The 20,321-nt window shown below is 47.6% G+C and overlaps 1 protein-coding gene across 1 annotated transcript in view; it reads left to right on the top strand.

The window, feature by feature from the left end:
- The window catches only part of LOC5564044, a 98,300-nt gene extending 91,741 nt beyond the window's left edge, over window positions 1-6,559 (top strand). The window contains exons 5-12 of the mRNA XM_021843401.1: window positions 961-1,688; window positions 1,751-1,912; window positions 1,979-2,182; window positions 2,251-2,509; window positions 2,576-2,845; window positions 2,905-3,235; window positions 3,294-3,659; window positions 5,256-6,559. Of these exons, the coding sequence (XP_021699093.1) occupies window positions 961-1,688; window positions 1,751-1,912; window positions 1,979-2,182; window positions 2,251-2,509; window positions 2,576-2,845; window positions 2,905-3,235; window positions 3,294-3,659; window positions 5,256-5,518 (2,583 nt within the window). The 3' untranslated portion in view covers window positions 5,519-6,559. The remainder of the gene's footprint in view (window positions 1-960; window positions 1,689-1,750; window positions 1,913-1,978; window positions 2,183-2,250; window positions 2,510-2,575; window positions 2,846-2,904; window positions 3,236-3,293; window positions 3,660-5,255) is intronic.
- The last annotated feature ends 13,762 nt before the right edge of the window (window positions 6,560-20,321 follow it).

Raw genomic sequence — 20,321 nt, 5'->3', positions numbered from 1 at the left:
TGTTATCAATTGACCATTCTTACATTCATATACCTATTGTATTGCAAGCACGAAGGTGCTATATGCCCAATTTAGAATCAAGTTATTTGGGAATCGAAAATTATCTACTTTTTCTTTCTCACGACTTTGATAGACTATAATTTCTATAACAAAATATGAGCTTCTATAAAAAAAAGTGCTTGAACATACATTGTCGCAAATTTTAAAAATCTGTCAAAAATTCATCGCCCTGGTTTAAAAGAATCCAACATATCGTGATCGTTGAATACCTTGTGTTTTTAATCCTCTAATTATATATGTGGCCTTGTCGAGGCTGACCGATTTTGAGCATCATGCATTATTTAATACGTAACAGAATAATTGGTTGTTTGTTGCCGAACTTGAGATTTGTTCCGGAACAGGTAAGTATAAAACACATACAACTATATGACTGATTTGGTTATGGATAAGATACATATTTATGAACCTAACTCAGCATGTAGAAGTGTTTATATTAAATACACATTTTTTACACACAACCAGTATATAATGGACGGTTTTCTGCACATTGTAAATAGCGATCTGATCCTTTCATATTTAATCCCAGCTGATGAAAAAAGCTTTGGTTGCTATACTGGAAAGATCATATATCCTTGCCGAGATGTTCATATATAGAGCTAATACACTAAAGGTTCTACACGGAGGGTGCGTACCGTATTTTGGAAAACCACATAAAAAAAATACATTTTTGTACATAAAAAATATCAACAGATAAACGTTTACTACAATTTTTCAAAACGAATAAATGACGACAAGCCCAGATTTCTGATTTGGGACAAAATCAAGTACTTATCTATACAGATGTGGATTCTCCTGCGGTTAGTTGGAAGTAAACTGTAGACTTAAAATACTAAAACCTGGATTTTACATTTTTATCTTATGTTATACTTAATAACTAACATATATCAATTCTGCCCGCAGGTGATATCGTGGATTCGGAACGAAGGCACCAAAACTCTACAGGACTTCAACGAACATTCCTGTTTGGAAAATGCAGAGCGCGCCAAAGTAGCCAGTCAAGAATTTGAAAAATTCTACTTTATGTCCATGAAACACATCAGCAAAGGTCGAGATCTTTACGAAGCGTCAGTCGAGTTGGAAATCCTGAAAGATACGCTAAGGATATTGAAGGACTTCGTGGATCAACATAAGCATCGCTTAGAGAATACACGGGAAAGAATGGAAGGGGTCGTTCGATTGCACGAATTGCTGGAATCTCTACGTTTAAACTCTCAAGATGGCCCTATCCTGACCGAAATACTCGAACTAGCCGAGAAGGTTGAAGTACCCTTTTTGATTGAACAATGCAAACAATTAATACAACCATCAGCCAGTAACAATAGTAAAAGAGATACCAATACCAACACTACCAGTACCAGTGATAACATCAGTCTAGACATAAGCTTATCCGACGACACTATCACGGCAACCAGCACGCCGGAGAAGGGAAAATTCAGTCAACCGACCTTAATCGAACCGAACGGGAACCGTTGCAACCACAATCACGGCCGGCATCACCACGATGAAGACGAAGAAGAGCAGTCAAAAATGGCCGACTCTGGTCTGGGAGGATGTGATCGCTGCGAGGGTAATGAGAAACTCGAGCGAACCTGTTCCTGCCAGAGTCTCAACGATCCGAAAAATGGGTGGTAAGATTATTCCTCTAAACGGGCTTGAATACTAAAGCTAAACATTGCTTTCGTTATTGCAGCAACAATGGTGATGACCTAGATGAGGACTGCTTTGAAGCGAATTCAAAGCCTTCCCTAGATCTACAGATACCGCTGCAGGCAAACGCTCATCTCTACTGTCACGCGTCGAACTTGCAGCTAGATTACGAAGAGAACAATATATTTGACCAGAAGACGCAGAAGTAAGCTACATTTGAAAATTCCACACCAAAACACATAATATTGTAATATACGATCATTCCTTTCAGAACGCTTCTATTGATCATGCGAGAGATGATTGGAACAGAACGCGACTACGTGCGATCCTTACAGTACGTAATCGAAAACTACACGCAAGAACTCCTACGCGAAGACATACCACAAGCTTTGCGCGGTCAACGGAATGTCATCTTCGGGAACATTGAGCGGATATGCGAATTTCACCAACAGCATTTCCTCAGCGAGTTGGAAAGGTAAGATGCGCAACTATGAGATAAGTGTATGAAAAGAATTGAACTAAATCTGTTTTTTTCTGTAATAGCTGTGAGCATCATCCGATCAAGGTTGGAAGCGCTTTTTTGCGGCACGAGTCCAAGTTTTACCTGTATGCGTTGTACAACAAGAACAAACCAAAAAGTGATTCCCTAATGAGCGAGAACGGCACTCAATTCTTCAAGGCGAAGCAAATGGAGCTGAACGATAAGATGGATCTTGCGTCGTATTTGTTGAAGCCGGTTCAGCGAATGGGAAAGTATGCGCTGCTGTTGCAGCAGCTAATGAAGGCATGTTCAGCAGCTCAGGTAGGATTCACTTGAATGTTTTAATCGAAAACTAAGACATTTTAACTAAACTCATGTCCTTAACAGGAAACCACCAATCCGGAAATTCTGGAAGACATGGAGGAACTTCAGAAGGCGGAAGAGATGGTACGGTTCCAATTGCGACACGGTAACGATTTATTGGCGATGGATTCACTGCGGGATTGCGACGTTAACGTAAAGGAGCAGGGTCGATTGCTGCGGCAGAACGAATTCCTCGTTTGGGAAGGGAAAGCTGGCAAGAAATCGCTACGACAGGTGTTCCTTTTTGAAGAATTGGTACTATTTAGTAAAGCTAGACGGTTTCCAGATCGAAAGGTCAGTTACCAGGTTGAACTCCAAGCCTTTCATTTTTTTTAACATATATTATTCCACAGAACTTGGATATCTACATCTACAAGAATAGCATAAAGACGTCGGACATCGGTTTAACGGCGCACATTGGAGATTCGCCGTATAAATTCGAAATTTGGTTCCGCAAGCGTAAACCCGGTGACACTTGGACATTGCAGACAATGAGCGAAGATATCAAGAATGCCTGGACCGACGAAATTTCGAAACTATTGTGGAAACAAGCCAAACGAAATAGGGAAATTCGACTTGCTGAAATGTCCTCGATGGGCATCGGTAGCAAACCATGTTTAGATATTCGTCCCAGTCAGGATCAGATTAACGATCGATCAATCAGTATTTCAATGTTCGGAAAAAGTAAGTTATCAAGCTCTCGAGTAGCTTGTTTTGGCTAACGTTGTAAATTTCTTTCTAGCACCAAAACTTCGCAATTCATTTATTGGCACACTGCCGGAATCGAAAAGCTCGAAACGCCCGCAATCTATAATCTCCGTTAGTAGTTCATCGTCCGGAAGTTCAGTGGTTAGCACCGGAACCGGTTCAACGGCTAGTGGCTGTGAAACGATCCCCGGTAAAAGTAGCGGAAGTGCTGTCGGAAGCAGCTCTGCCGTTTCATCCGGATGCAGTACTAGCAGCACTAGTAGCAGTAGCACCACCGCAAGTATCACAACCTGTAAACGCCTCACGCTAAGCATAACCGATCCAAATGCTCCAGCGCCTCTGAAGACCAACTTTAAGAAACATCAACGATCTACCACGCTAGTGAGCCAATGTTCAATGGGTAAGTTAAGATATAAAAAATAATTGTTAACATAAACATTTTTCCTTGAATATTTTGAATGCATGAATGGCACTATCGAAAGAGAGATTGGAATTACTACCCTTTTTGGTGGGTCTACTCCGTTCGGCATAATGCCATTTGACATAATGGCATATAGCATGATGCCGTTTAACATACAGTCTTTTGGCATAACAGTTGTTTGTTCATTTAGCATAATGGTCGTTTGACATCATTTGAAAAAGAAGCTACACGCAAAAAAATTGTGCGGTAAAAACTACCATTTTAGGGGGTTAACTTAAGCGCTCGCACCGGCAATTTTCAGCAGACCAGAAATGCGCTTGATTTTACCATGTCTGTAGTTGGAATCAGATTGTTGTAATTTATGTCTGTCAAATGTACCAGTAATGCGGTGGGGTGTACCGTAAACATAGTAAATTGGTCTGAATTTCCATGGTAGTTTTAAGAATGGGCGTAGTCAGCTAAAATAGTTATTTTTACCACAGATTTTTTTCCCGTGTACTACAGTGGTACAGTAGTATCCGGAACCATAAGGTGCATCATAAAATCATATGTGGCTTCTGTTTTTCAGAAGTCATGATATATCTTAGGGGCCCAGATAGCCGTAGCGGTAAACGCGCAGCTATTCAGCATGACCATGCTGAGAGTCGTGGGTTCGAAACCCACTGGTCGAGGATCTTTTCGTAAAGGAAATTTTCTCGATTCCCAGGGCATAGAGTATCTTCGTACCTGCCACACGATATACACATGCAAAAATGGTCAATCGGCAAAGAAAGCTCTCAGTTAATAACTGTGGAAGTGCTCATAAGAACACTAATCTGAAAAGCAGGTTTTGTACCAGGACGTAACACCAGAAAGGAGAAAGAAGAAGAAGATCAAAGCTGTTAGATACAATTTTTATGCCATGCCGGACATCACAGCCTTGGCTATGTATGATGCAGTTCCATAATCAATAGCGCTTTATTGGATATTGGTTTCTTGACAAATGAAGATTAGACATAATTTATGTATGATTGAGAGCAGTTTATCAACACTTTTTTGCTTACTGGACGGAATTTGATCATATTCAACGTTTTTCAGAATTATGCCACACGACGATTATGCCAAATGGGAATTATATCAAACGGTATTATGCTAAAGAACTGTATGCCAAGTCTTCAGTGCCATCTGCATTTTCGCCAAAATTGAGTTGTTATTAGATTTTAACATATCTTCCTATAATCTACTTGCTGGCCTAACATTTTTTTCGCTTTTTCGAATAAAATTTTGATGAAATAACCTTGAACTAATCAATGTTACTCCGGATTACGGATAGTGCACGCAAACTAGCTATGGCCATAAGTTAGCTAAAAAAATAAGACAAAAGATGATGCCTAGAAAAACATAACACAATAATACGTGTTCACGTCACGTCACACATATATATTTAAATCGAACGTTTAAAAGGTGCTCGGTTTACAGCAACGACAGTGTGCTGTCTGACGATATCGGAAAATACACTTCGTTTTCATATGCAATGATGCAGTTACTTTGAATATTCCAAAAAATAAATTTTAATCGTTTTTTCATTTATTTCAGAAAGTGGCATCATAGCCGATATTTCTTTAAGTCCGGACGAGGCCCTGGAGAACCCGCTTTGGCCACAGCAGAAAAATCACACGTTGCTGAGGAAATCTCACAGCGTTGCATCCACCAGTCAGGAGCATAACAAAATCCCAGAAAGTACACCGAAACCAAAAGAACTGCCTGTCAACGGTAGTAGTAGTAACAATAGCGCAGCCGGTTCCACCAGCAGCCACTCCAACTCCAGCAACTCAGACATGATCACCGTCCATCTTTGAGAGTAGTAGAAGCTTTACTCTAACCTTTTTCTATACCGCGTGTGGTCTTTTATGTACAAAATAAATTATCTAATGTTCATGTACGCTTCCCCTTCCACCATGGCTGGAGGAACATGTTTTAATCTCTAATCGCTAATATAAATAAATGATATATGCTATTATGCACATGGTATTCTATCAATTAATCTGATACAAAATGTGTGTAATGAGTGTACCTTAGCAGAAACAAAACATCAATAGAAAAAATGCTCCCATTCGATTTAATCAGCAAAACCAATAAATTAAATCAACGTAAAATTGAATAATCAGTTCTTTGATTAAAAAAGATAAACTAGCAAACTCGGCTTAAGAGTAATCTTATAATAACCTTATTTATGAGACAGGAGCCATCAGTTTTGTTGTAAATGCCACTGCAATGATAGCTTCGAACAGAAACGCAAACTACCTACAAACCTAATCGTTTAAATAATATATTAAATGTAGAACAATACTTTCAGATGTGTTAAAATATAATTAGAATGAACTTTTGGAAGGACATACGTGTCGAATAGCAGAAGAGCATACCTACCTACGTTTAGTCTATCGAGAAGCCATTATAATTCCACTAAAAAAAATCCATCCGTACCTTTATGGAATGGATTCTTTGTAGTTATTCGAACAAAATCAAGCTTTATTTTATGAACTATGTTTATTTAATATTAGTTCTTACGAAGTCAACTGCGTGCGAGTATTCCTTGTATTATTTACATTAAATCATCTATGTTCTGTATAAATTTGATTATTTAAGCGATAATTTATGAGAAAAGAATATTTTACATAATTGTATCAATAAACTTTGCGAGAACAAAGCGTACGAATCTCCAACATGGATTTACCGGAAAAAATAATTCGTTTTTGTCACTTTATAGTCATGTATCGATGTTTTGATTTTTCCTTCTTTTATGTGTATCATATTTTCAGAAGATTATTTTATATGCATATTGAAATTGTACCGTAGGTTAATCGATATAAAGCTATTAAAACATTTTATTTACTACTAAACATAGATATTTTATTTCAATAGTGAAAGTAAGCCCAAATATCAAGGTGTCGGAGTCCAAACATGGCTATAACAACGACACTAATCTGCAAAAACAACGAACGTATGAAGTCGATCTTCTTATTTTAAACTTTCTGTTAGTGCACAAAGGTAAAATAGAAATTTCACAGTCGTTTGATGCTTCATTTGTGTGTTTCCCATTGTATAGCTCTAGAGCTTCTTTGATTTTCGACGAACACGAGACTAATCGATACATATAAGCACTAGTGTGTGTGTGTGTGTGTGTGTGTGTGTGTTTTTTTTTTTTTTTTTTTTTTTCATGCATCTCTAGGAGTTAAAAAAATCTTCTCAAGACTGGCCTGTATTTGTTCATGCTCATGCCACAGTGTATGGTTTGGCACTGTGTGGGATTCGCAATGGGGCGCCTACCCACTAAAAAACAGTCTCCTAGGTACACCGTCACCGTAAAGAATTCTTCTCCGGCACCACCTTGCGGTATTACTTCGAAGAAGAGGCGACACATGCTACGCGCACCCTTCATTAAGCCCTTCGGCTCCATCATTAATTTGTTAGTTCCTAATCCATGCCATGCTGAGCCCTTCGGCTCCCATTAATAATTTGTTAGTATTCCTAGTTTGTGATCTAAACATGCCATATTCAGCCATTCGGCTCACGATACCATGGGTGCCAGAAACTCCCTGACGAAGGAAGTTCTCTCGGTGCTGGACGCATGCCATTCAGCACTCCAGGTTCTCGCGCACTATTCGGATAGTCCCCGGCGGTGAATCTACCCTACCCCGACGAAGACTTCCCCGGAGGTGGAAGTTCTTCCGGTACCGATGCTGCCCGGATAGGTGCCAAGGTCGATCCTGCGATTCCGGTTGGTGGATGACTTCCGGTTCACAGGTGCCCTGACGACCAATTTGGCAAGACAATTTACACCGTCTTCAGCTCAAGGCTGCACAGACTGAACAATCACAAACATTAGGCAACGGACAACACGAAACACCCAGTAGCCCAATGATGAATTTTTCGTTTGACGAAAAGTTTCCACCGACTGGAGTGGGAATCGAACCCACACTTCATGGCACAATATGCCTAAACGACTGACGCCGCTAACCGCACGGCCACGAAGCCTACAATTTCCGGGGCTTTTCCACGATCTACTCGGTCTTGTCCCCGACGGTGGATCAAGCTTACCTACCGGTTGGGTGCCGAGGTCGGTTCAGCGATTCCGGTTGGAGACTGACTTCCGGTTCACCGGCTTGTTCCTCCCTCCACTTCCGCTGAAGCAATGACATTATTTTCGTCACCGCCATGTTTACCGCGTTCCACATCACCTCATCGCTACACATTCTATCCACTACGTTGTCTACGGTTACGTCAGCACCGCAGACCGCTGTCATCTCACTACGTTCCGCAGCAAAACGTGGACACTCGAAAATGACGTGTTCCGGTGACTCCTCTACGACTGGGCACTCAGCGCAGAGCGGCGACTCTGCGTGGCCGAACCTGTGCAGATATTTCTTGAAGCAGCCGTGACCTGACAAGAACTGCGTCAAGTGGAAGTTGACTTCTCCATGGGATCTGCTCACCCATTTCGCCAGATTTGGAATAAGGCGATAAGTCCACCTTCCCTTCTCAGCAGTATCCCACTCGCGTTGCCATTTCACCATCGTGTCGGCTCGGGCAATCTTCCGGGCTCCTCTAGTACTACTAGCTTCGTAGCACTCCTTATCCTCTTCCAAAACGTAGCCGATAGGGACCATTCCGGCAATCACGCATACTGCCTCCGTGTGTGTGTGTGTGTGTGTGTGTGTGTGTGTGTGTGTGTGTGTGTGTGTGTGTGTGTGTGTGTGTGTGTGTGTGTGTGTGTGTGTGTGTGTGTGTGTGTGTGTGTGTGTGTGTGTGTGTGTGTGTGTGTGTGTGTGTGTGTGTGTGTGTGTGTGTGTGTTTTTTTTTTTTTTTTTTTTTTTTTTTCATGCAACTAGGAGTTTAAAAATCTTCATAGACTGGCCTGTATATGTTCATGCTCATGCCAGTGTAATTTTTGGCGCGGTGTGGGATCCACTTAGTGCCTTCCCCACTAAAAACACTCTCCTAGGTTTAGTACCATCACCATCACCCTCCGGAACTACCTTCCGGTATTACTTCGAAGGGGAGGACAACGTGCTGAGCGCACCACTTCAATTTGTTATTCTACATGCTGAGCCCTTCGGCTCCTGAGCCCTTCGGCTCCTGAGCCCTTCGGCTCCTGAGCCCTTCGGCTCCTGAGCCCTTTGGCTCCTGAGCCCTTTGGCTCCTGTTAGCAGTTTTAAAACCGTTCACGACGTGCCTCATGCTGAGCCCTTCGGCTCCACTCGTTAGTAATTTGTTAATACCTATTTTCGCCCTTTGGCGACCCGTCAATTTGTTAGTACCTACATGCAACATTCTGAGCCCTTCGGCTCCAGTTTGTGCACCACTCTGAGCTCATACAAAGCCCGCACTCGTACGGTTACGGCGACCATCTCCTTTCCATAGTTCAGCTGGTAAGATGCCGAGGTCGGTCCAACGATTCCGGTTGAGCATAACTTCCGGTTCGTAGGCGCCCCGACTATTCAATACCAGCGTTCCGACGTATTCTACTCGACCAGTCCCCGACGGTGGACCTAATCTACACCGACGGAGAGTTCCCCGGCGGTGGAATTTCTCCCGACACCGATTCTTCTACTTCTACGATACGAGCCGACCGGAGGGGTGCCGAAGTCAGTCCAGCGATTCCGGTGGAGCCTAGCTTCCGGTTCACTGGTGCCCCGACGACCCTCAACCGTCGCTATGACACGTCTACTCAACTAGTCCCCGGCGGTGAACCTAGCCTACACCGACGAAGAATTCCCCGGCGATGGAAGTTCTTCCGATACCGATTCTTCTTCTGCTGCTGCTACTGCTGCTCTTCAATTTTTTACGGGCCGACCGGTAGGGTGCCGGAGTCAGTCCAGCGATTCCGGTGGAGGCTAACTTCCGGTTCACTGGTGCTCCTACGACCCGCGACCGGTGCTACGTCGCGTCTACTCAGCTAGTCCCCGGCGGTGGATCTAGCCTACTCCGGCGGAGAGTTCCCCGGCAAAGGAATATCTCCCGGAACCGAGCAGTATCACTTTCCCTTCGTCCGCTCTTTTAGAGTGTCGAAAACAGTCCGGCGCCCTTCTTCGTTCGGCAGGGCTGCCTACGTCATCTGACGCTGCTCCTCTCGCCATGTCCGCTGTAGTGTTGACATAATCTGAACAACAGATCGGTTCACCGCGTTCCACTTATCTTCATTACTACACATCTTTAGGACGATATTTTCCACGTTCACGTCGTCTCCGACGATGGCAGTCATTTCGCTTCGCTGCTGTGCAAACCGTGGGCAAGTAAAGACTACGTGCTCTGGTGTTTCTTCTATGTCTCGGCATTCAGGGCACAACGGTGACCTTGCGTGGCCGAACCTGTGCAAGTACTGCTTAAAGCAGCCATGACCAGACAGGAATTGCGTCAGTTGAAAATTAATCTCGCCGTGCGCTCTAGTGGTCCATATCGACACGTTTGGAATCAGTCGGTAAGTCCACCTGCCCTTCTCTGCGTTGTTCCATTGCTGCTGCCATTTACTAAGCGTGTTGGCTCTCGCTCTGTTCCGGCCTCTCCCTGTGGCTCGATCCCTGTAGCACTCGCTATCCTCCTCCAGTAGAAGGCAGATAGGAATCATTCCGGCTATTACGTGCACGGCGTGCGATGATATCGTTCGATACGCACTCGCTACACGCATTGCCATCAGCCTAAACGTACGGTTCAACTGGGCACGATTTCGTCCTGTCTTCAGTGCCGCCGACCACGCTGGAGCTGCATACCGGATGATCGACGTTGACACGCTCGCCAGTAGCCTCCTCTTGCTACTGGTAATCGCAGAATTGTTAGGCATAATTCGGGATAAGGCCGATATCACCTTTGTCGCCTTATTGCAGACGTAGTCGACGTGACTGTTGAAATTCAAACGGTCGTCCAACATCACGCCCAGGTGTTTCACTTCTCGCTTCGAGTTTATGATGCACTCACCGACCATGATGCTCACATTTTGTACTGCCTTCCGGTTACTGATCATAACCAATTCAGTCTTTTGATGGGCCAACGCTAGCTTCTTCTCTCGCATCCAATTTTCCACGGCATCTATCGCCTCCGTTGCCAGTACCTCCACCTCTTCCCGTGATTCGCCGATCACTACAAGCACTACATCGTCCGCAAAACCGACAATCTTGACTCCTCTGGGCAGGTTCAGCTTCAGCACTTCATCGTACATGACATTCCAAAGGGTGGGACCCAATATGGATCCCTGTGGAACGCCCGCCGTAACCAACAGATTTCTGATCCCGGCATCTGTTTCATATATCAGTGTCCGGTTCTGAAAATAGCTTTTCAGAATCTGACATAGATACTTAGGCACCCTCAACCTGTGCAACGAGTCGGCAATTGCTACCCAGCTGGCGCTGTTGAAAGCGTTTTTAACGTCAAGAGTGACAACCGCACAATATCGGTTCCCTCTCCTCTGCTGCTTCTGTGCCGTCTCCATGGTTTCCACTACCATTCGGATGGCGTCTATCGTAGATCTACCTTTCCGGAATCCATACTGCATGTTCGATAGACCGTTCTCGTTCTCCGTATACTTCGTAAGCCTGTTAAGAATCACTCTCTCCAACAGTTTTCCGACAGTATTCAACAAGCATATCGGCCTATATGCAGAAGGATCGCCGGGCGGCTTACCTGGCTTTGGTAGCAGCACCAGCTTTTGTCGCTTCCAAATGTCGGGAAAGTTTCCGTCCTCCATACATTTTTCCAGTGTAGTCCTGAACATGTCTGGATTCTCCTGGATTGCCGTTTTAAGGGCCAAGTTTGGAATCCCGTCCGGACCCGGTGCCTTCTTCACTGGTAAGGCTTTCGATACCACGACCAGTTCCTCGTTCGTTACACGGGTCTCTTCGTCGTGTACATCCTGTTCATCGTACGGTGTAGGTGGCCAGACCGTAGGCTCGTGCGTGTGTGTGTGTGTGTGTGTGTGTGTGTGTGTGTGTGTGTGTGTGTGTGTGTGTGTGTGTGTGTGTGTGTGTGTGTGTGTGTGTGTGTGTGTGTGTGTGTGTGTGTGTGTGTGTGTGTGTGTGTGTGTGTGTGTGTGTGTGTGTGTGTGTTTTTTTTTTTTTTTTTTTTTTTCATGCATCTCTAGGAGTTAAAAAAATCTTCTCAAGACTGGCCTGTATTTGTTCATGCTCATGCCACAGTGTATGGTTTGGCACTGTGTGGGATTCGCAATGGGGCGCCTACCCACTAAAAAACAGTCTCCTAGGTACACCGTCACCGTAAAGAATTCTTCTCCGGCACCACCTTGCGGTATTACTTCGAAGAAGAGGTGACACATGCTACGCGCACCCTTCATTAAGCCCTTCGGCTCCATCATTAATTTGTTAGTTCCTAATCCATGCCATGCTGAGCCCTTCGGCTCCCATTAATAATTTGTTAGTATTCCTAGTTCCGACGAAGACTTCCCCGGAGGTGGAAGTTCTTCCGGTACCGATGCTGCCCGGATAGGTGCCAAGGTCGGTCCTGCGATTCCGGTTGGCGGATGACTTCCGGTTCACAGGTGCCCTGACGACCAATTTGGCAAGACAATTTACACCGTCTTCAGCTCAAGGCTGCACAGACTGAACAATCACAAACATTAGGCAACGGACAACACGAAACACCCAGTAGCCCAATGATGAATTTTTCGTTTGACGAAAAGTTTCCACCGACTGGAGTGGGAATCGAACCCACACTTCATGGCACAATATGCCTAAACGACTGACGCCGCTAACCGCACGGCCACGAAGCCTACAATTTCCGGGGCTTTTCCACGATCTACTCGGTCTTGTCCCCGACGGTGGATCAAGCTTACCTACCGGTTGGGTGCCGAGGTCGGTTCGGCGATTCCGGTTGGAGACTGACTTCCGGTTCACCGGCTTGTTCCTCCCTCCACTTCCGCTGAAGCAATGACATTATTTTCGTCACCGCCATGTTCACCGCGTTCCACATCACCTCATCGCTACACATTCTATCCACTACGTTGTCTACGGTTACGTCAGCACCGCAGACCGCTGTCATCTCGCTACGTTCCGCAGCAAAACGTGGACACTCGAAAATGACGTGTTCCGGCGACTCCTCTACGACTGGGCACTCAGCGCAGAGCGGCGACTCTGCGTGGCCGAACCTGTGCAGATATTTCTTGAAGCAGCCGTGACCTGACAAGAACTGCGTCAAGTGGAAGTTGACTTCTCCATGGGATCTGCTCACCCATTTCGCCAGGTTTGGAATAAGGCGATAAGTCCACCTTCCCTTCTCAGCGGTATCCCACTCGCGTTGCCATTTCACCATCGTGTCGGCTCGGGCAATCTTCCGGGCTCCTCTAGTACTACTAGCTTCGTAGCACTCCTTATCCTCTTCCAAAACGTAGCCGATAGGGACCATTCCGGCAATCACGCATACTGCCTCTGAAGATATGGTTCGGTAGGCACTCGCTACCCGCATGGCCATCAGCCTATACGTGCTGCTAAGCTTGACTCGGTTCCTCTTCGTCTTCATTGCGGTTCCCCACGCCGGGCTAGCGTACCTCAGGATCGACGTAGCCACGCTAGACAATAGCCTCCGCTTACTGCTGCAAATCGCCGAGTTGTTCGGCATGATCCTGGACAGCGCCGTGGCTGCCCTCGCTGCTTTCTCGCACGCGTAATCGACATGGCAGTTAAAGTTCAGCCGATCGTCGATCATTACGCCGAGGTGTTTTAGCTCCCGCTTTGAGGCTATGGTGTGTTCTCCCACTGTAATCTCAGCCTTTTGCACCACTTTTCGGTTGCTGATAAGCAACAGCTCCGTTTTTTGGTGGGCTATCACCAGTTTCTTCTCGTACATCCAGTTTTCGACTGCGTCCACTGCTTCTGTAGCGAGAACCTCCACCCTTTCCAGTGAGTCACCAATGACCACAAGCGTGATGTCGTCTGCAAATCCAACGATTTTGACGCCTGTTGGCAGCCTAAGCGTCAGCACTCCGTCGTACATAGCATTCCACAACGTTGGACCCAGGATAGAGCCCTGTGGAACTCCCGCATTTACCGACCTCGACTTCTGTCCTTCGCTAGTGCTGTAGCTCAAGACCCGGTTTTCGAAGTAGCTTCCTAGTATCTTGCACAGATAATCCGGAACCTTCATTTTATGTAACGCCACAGCAATGGCTTCCCAGCTTGCACTGTTAAAGGCGTTTCTCACATCTATCGTCACGACAGCACAGTAACGGTTACCTCTTCGTTTTTTTGTCCTTGCTTTGTCGGCAGTGTCAATCACTGTTTTGATGGCATCTACCGTTGACCTTCCTTTCCGGAATCCAAACTGCCACTCCGACAGTCCACGCTCTCCCTCAGTGAACGCCATCAGTCTATTGAGGATGATCCTCTCCAACAGCTTTCCGAGTGTGTCGAGCAAACATATCGGCCGAAACGAGCCTGGATCACCGGGGGGCTTACCCGGTTTCGGTAACAGAACCAGTTTTTGCATTTTCCACTGTGCTGGGAAATGTCCCTCATCTAAGCAGATCTGGAGTGATGTCCGAAACATATCTGGGTTGGCCGTGATAGCTGCTTTCAACGCTACGTTGGGAATACCATCTGGGCCAGGCGCTTTCTTCGGCTTCATTTTCTTGGCCGCCTCTATGAGCTCCTCATTGGTAATGATTGCTCTTTCTTCACCTTCCTGGCCATACGGTGTCGGTGGCCAGACCGTTGGCGCGTGCTGTGGGAACAACCCGTCGACGATAATCTGCAACTTCTCTGGGCATGTTTCAGCGGGTACGGCTGGACCACTGATCTTGGCCATCGCCACCCTGTATGCATCTCCCCACGGATTTGCATTGGCATCGCGACACAACTCCTTGAAGCACGTTCTCTTGCTCAGCGAAATTTCTCTTTTCAGATCGGCTTTCGCCGCCCTCAATGTTACTCTTCGCTCTTCCCTCTCACCATCGGTTTTGGCTCTTTGCATCCGTCTCCTGGCTTGGAGACATCTTTTGCGGAGGTTGCCAAGTGTCTCATTCCACCAGTATACCGGACGACGTCTGTATTCCGGCTCGACCTTCCGTGGCATGGCAATGTCGCATGCTCGTACCATCGCAGCCGTTAACTCCTCCGATCTCAAGTTCAGAACCTGCTCTTCTCTTCTGAGGGCTTCCACGAAAAGCTCTTCGTTAAAACGTTTCGTTTTCCACATCTGCTCATGAGGTGTACTCGCTCTCTGTGAGCATTGTGTTCTTCCACCAATTCTATACCGGACCTCCTGATGATCGCTATGAGTGTACCCATCGCAGACTCTCCAGTTCAGGCCTCCCGTCAACACAGGACTACAGAAAGTGATGTCGATTATTGATTCCCGGCCATCTCTACGGTAGGTGCTGGTTGTTCCTTCGTTACCCAAGTCTACGTCCAGCCTTGCCAGCGCTTCTAGTAGACTACGCCCTCTTGGGTTGGTGAGACGGCTGCCCCACTCAACTGCCCAAGCATTGAAGTCGCCAGCGATGACGACTGGTCTCCGGTCGGCTAGCTTATCGGTTAGCTCGTCCAGCATCTCGTTGAACTGGTCCAATGTCCAGCGGGGGGGTGCGTAGCAGCTGCACACGTACACCTCGTTAACCTTTGCAATAACGAAGCCTTCGTCCGCCTGGAACACTATTTCCTGGATAGGATACCTCCCCATCGTCCAGATTGCCGCTGTCTTCGCCTTATCAGCGATCCAGTTACCGTTTCCAGCTGGTACTCGATACGGCTCGCCAAGGATAGCTACGTCGCACTTCGATTCCGATACGGACTTCCACAGCAGCTGTTGCGCTGTGTCACAGTGGTTGAGGTTTAGCTGAGTTACCTCCACTGCGGTTTAGAATTTCTCGCTCGCTTGAAGGCCGGGCACTTAGGGCCTCCCGTCGCGTGTCTGTTGCGACTTTTGTCCTTGCAGATCAGGCACCTTTGCTTATTGTTGCAATCCTGCGCCTTGTGACCTTCGTCGCCACACCATCTACAGAGCTTACTTCTGTCTGGTCCTTCGCAGTTTCGTGCCAGGTGGCCGTATTCCAGGCACCTGTAGCATCCCTCCGGTCTCTGGGAGATCTTCAGTGGACATACTGAACAACCGACCCGAATTTTCCCGACTTCCAGCGCTTTGTTGGCTGCGTCTACTGGGAGCTTTATCGACGCCGCCTGTGTTCCAAGCGGTGCTCTTCTTAGCCGTACTGTCATCTGCACCGTTTCCAGATCGCACTGTTCCTTTATGGCGGTCCTCACTTCCTCTTCGGTGGTGATCCAATCCAGATCCCGCAATTGGAGTGTCACTTCAGGGCACATGGCTTTCACCTGCACCTTTTCGCCCATGACTCTCTCGGTTAGCTCTTTGTATGTCGAGCTTTTGTTCACCGAGTCTTTTTTTAGCTCGATGAGCATGTCTCCCGTCTGGGTGCGTCTGATCTTCTGAACGTCGGCACCAAACTCCTTTAGTTGAGGGTCCGTCCTCATGGCCCGCAAGACTTCAGCATAAGTGTCCTCGCTAGTTTTGACGACAACAGCTTCGCATTTTGCCTTCTTCCTGATTGGCCTTTGCTTTCTGGCACTCTTCTTCTTGTTCCGGACCTCTTGCCATGGGATATCGCCGGGTCCCCCACTGAGCACTTCATCCGCCGGTTTTGGATTTGCATTTTTCGGCTTCTTGGGTACAGCCTGTCTTTCGTCTCCTGGTGACGACCTATGTCTTTTAGGGGTGAAACTTGGCGTAGTTCCTATTCCCGCTGACCTTTCTTTCCCCTTGCTATCTTTCCGAGGGGCTATGCCGGTTTTTGCCGGCTGCACTACCGCAGCTGCCAGGGCCTTTTTGGTCGCCGCTAACTCGGTTTCAACAGCATCAATCCTCTGCATCACTTTCCTCCAGTCCTTGACGGCGGATCCGAGGGTTCCTTGAATCCTTGCCACGAGGTCCTTAATGTCTTTGTGAACGTTGTGCCTCTTATCGACGAATTCCCGAAGCTCATCTACGACGGTTTTCGCCGCTTCCACCTTCGATTGGCTCGGGGGTAACTTCCACGCACTTTGCAGCTGATGTTGCTGCTGTCTCTCACGCTGCTCCTGCTCACTTTGCGACTTATCCCGCCGCTCCTGTTCACGTGTTCGCTGCTCGTGCAGCTCATCTTCGCCCTGCTGGTGTTCCAGCTGCTGCTGTTCCAGCTCCTGCTGTTGGCCTTGCTTCGGTGGCGACCTCGGCAAGCCACTTTTTGCGAACGGATTCGCTGCTTCACCTACGTTGATGTTATTCACTTCCATGCTTAAGGGTCCCCCCTCCAAGCCGCTATCTCCACCCGTCGTAAGTAGTCGTCCTTGTGATCCCGTGGGTATCTTTGCTTGCAGTGAGGTCCACGCGAGGGCTGACACGGTCCTTCATGGGGTACCGGGTTCAGAGCCAGATCGACGCTAGTCAGGAATATCCATCTGAGCCTACTTCCACCAGCTAAGGTGGCGAGCTTTGAACGTACTAGGAGGCCTGCCACGGTTTTAACGGGACGGGGGCAACCGTTCCATTAGCCCACCTGCCGTTTCAGAATAGTGTCACCCATTCTTACTAAGGAAGTGGAATAGAGCGATTGTCAGCTCTATAGCGTCGTGTTGATACAGTCCTTGACCTTGTCCTTGTCCTTGCAGCCAGTATGCCGTAATTAGGATCTTACTGGCATCGATCCTAATGTGCCGGTTGGCACTCCAATGGTTGGGCTAAGGCACTTTGAAAGCGGTACCAGGTCGCTTGTTCAGGGTTACTTGCAGATATGTGGTTTTTTGTAGAGATTCACCAGAGCCCACTGATGAATCCCCGCCACATCCTAGGTAGACCGTGCTTGAGCCCCTGGTCAGATGGACCAGACGCTCGGCTACCTCCCGAAGGAAGTACTAAAGGTGGTATTCCATACGGCTGTATGTACAAGTTTCGCTTGGGAAGGGTAAGAATCCCAAGCTCCCACCTGGCACCTCCTCACTCTAGCTGATGTCAGAAGGACAACAGTGCCCAGGTTGCACTACCAGCTAAGTACGCAACCCTTTGCTGGCGGTCTTTGTCATCGTTAGACCCGTGGAAGCGTGAGGTAGGGGCTTGTGAGGACCAGAGCTATGTTGGACGCTCCTTCCTAGTTGTCGACTCACCATTTTGCAACCCAGTGTGTGTGTGTGTGTGTGTTTTTTTTTTTTTTTTTCATGCAACTAGGAGTTTAAAAATCTTCATAGACTGGCCTGTATATGTTCATGCTCATGCCAGTGTAATTTTTGGCGCGGTGTGGGATCCACTTAGTGCCTTCCCCACTAAAAACACTCTCCTAGGTTTAGTACCATCACCATCACCCTCCGGAACTACCTTCCGGTATTACTTCGAAGGGGAGGACAACGTGCTGAGCGCACCACTTCAATTTGTTATTCTACATGCTGAGCCCTTCGGCTCCTGAGCCCTTCGGCTCCTGAGCCCTTTGGCTCCTGAGCCCTTCGACTCCTGTTAGCAGTTTTAAAACCGTTCAACGACGTGCCTCATGCTGAGCCCTTCGGCTCCACTCGTTAGTAATTTGTTAATACCTATTTTCGCCCTTTGGCGACCCGTCAATTTGTTAGTACCTACATGCAACATTCTGAGCCCTTCGGCTCCAGTTTGTGCACCACTCTGAGCTCATACAAAGCCCGCACTCGTACGGTTACGGCGACCATCTCCTTTCCATAGTTCAGCTGGTAAGATGCCGAGGTCGGTCCAACGATTCCGGTTGAGCATAACTTCCGGTTCGTAGGCGCCCCGACTATTCAATACCAGCGTTCCGACGTATTCTACTCGACCAGTCCCCGACGGTGGACCTAACCTACACCGACGGAGAGTTCCCCGGCGGTGGAATTTCTCCCGACACCGATTCTTCTACTTCTACGATACGAGCCGACCGGAGGGGTGCCGAAGTCAGTCCAGCGATTCCGGTGGAGCCTAGCTTCCGGTTCACTGGTGCCCCGACGACCCTCAACCGTCGCTATGACACGTCTACTCAACTAGTCCCCGGCGGTGAACCTAGCCTACACCGACGAAGAATTCCCCGGCGATGGAAGTTCTTCCGATACCGATTCTTCTTCTGCTGCTGCTACTGCTGCTCTTCAATTTTTTACGGGCCGACCGGTAGGGTGCCGGAGTCAGTCCAGCGATTCCGGGGGAGGCTAACTTCCGGTTCACTGGTGCTCCTACGACCCGGGACCGGTGCTACGTCGCGTCTACTCAGCTAGTCCCCGGCGGTGGATCTAGCCTACTCCGGCGGAGAGTTCCCCGGCAAAGGAATATCTCCCGGAACCGAGCAGTATCACTTTCCCTTCGTCCGCTCTTTTAGAGTGTCGAAAACAGTCCGGCGCCCTTCTTCGTTCGGCAGGGCTGCCTACGTCATCTGACGCTGCTCCTCTCGCCATGTCCGCTGTAGTGTTGACATAATCTGAACAACAGATCGGTTCACCGCGTTCCACTTATCTTCATTACTACACATCTTTAGGACGATATTTTCCACGTTCACGTCGTCTCCGACGATGGCAGTCATTTCGCTTCGCTGCTGTGCAAACCGTGGGCAAGTAAAGACTACGTGCTCTGGTGTTTCTTCTATGTCTCGGCATTCAGGGCACAACGGTGACCTTGCGTGGCCGAACCTGTGCAAGTACTGCTTAAAGCAGCCATGACCAGACAGGAATTGCGTCAGTTGAAAATTAATCTCGCCGTGCGCTCTAGTGGTCCATATCGACACGTTTGGAATCAGTCGGTAAGTCCACCTGCCCTTCTCTGCGTTGTTCCATTGCTGCTGCCATTTACTAAGCGTGTTGGCTCTCGCTCTGTTCCGGCCTCTCCCTGTGGCTCGATCCCTGTAGCACTCGCTATCCTCCTCCAGTAGAAGGCAGATAGGAATCATTCCGGCTATTACGTGCACGGCGTGCGATGATATCGTTCGATACGCACTCGCTACACGCATTGCCATCAGCCTAAACGTACGGTTCAACTGGGCACGATTTCGTCCTGTCTTCAGTGCCGCCGACCACGCTGGAGCTGCATACCGGATGATCGACGTTGACACGCTCGCCAGTAGCCTCCTCTTGCTACTGGTAATCGCAGAATTGTTAGGCATAATTCGGGATAAGGCCGATATCACCTTTGTCGCCTTATTGCAGACGTAGTCGACGTGACTGTTGAAATTCAAACGGTCGTCCAACATCACGCCCAGGTGTTTCATTTCTCGCTTCGAGTTTATGATGCACTCACCGACCATGATGCTCACATTTTGTACTGCCTTCCGGTTACTGATCATAACCAATTCAGTCTTTTGATGGGCCAACGCTAGCTTCTTCTCTCGCATCCAATTTTCCACGGCATCTATCGCCTCCGTTGCCAGTACCTCCACCTCTTCCCGTGATTCGCCGATCACTACAAGCACTACATCGTCCGCAAAACCGACAATCTTGACTCCTCTGGGCAGGTTCAGCTTCAGCACTTCATCGTACATGACATTCCAAAGGGTGGGACCCAAGATGGATCCCTGTGGAACGCCCGCCGTAACCAACAGATTTCTGATCCCGGCATCTGTTTCATATATCAGTGTCCGGTTCTGAAAATAGCTTTTCAGAATCTGACATAGATACTTAGGCACCCTCAACCTGT

This window comes from Aedes aegypti, chromosome 2, assembly GCF_002204515.2.
Source record: "Aedes aegypti strain LVP_AGWG chromosome 2, AaegL5.0 Primary Assembly, whole genome shotgun sequence".
NCBI lineage: Eukaryota > Metazoa > Arthropoda > Insecta > Diptera > Culicidae > Aedes > Aedes aegypti.
This window is presented reverse-complemented; position numbering and strand designations above follow the sequence as displayed.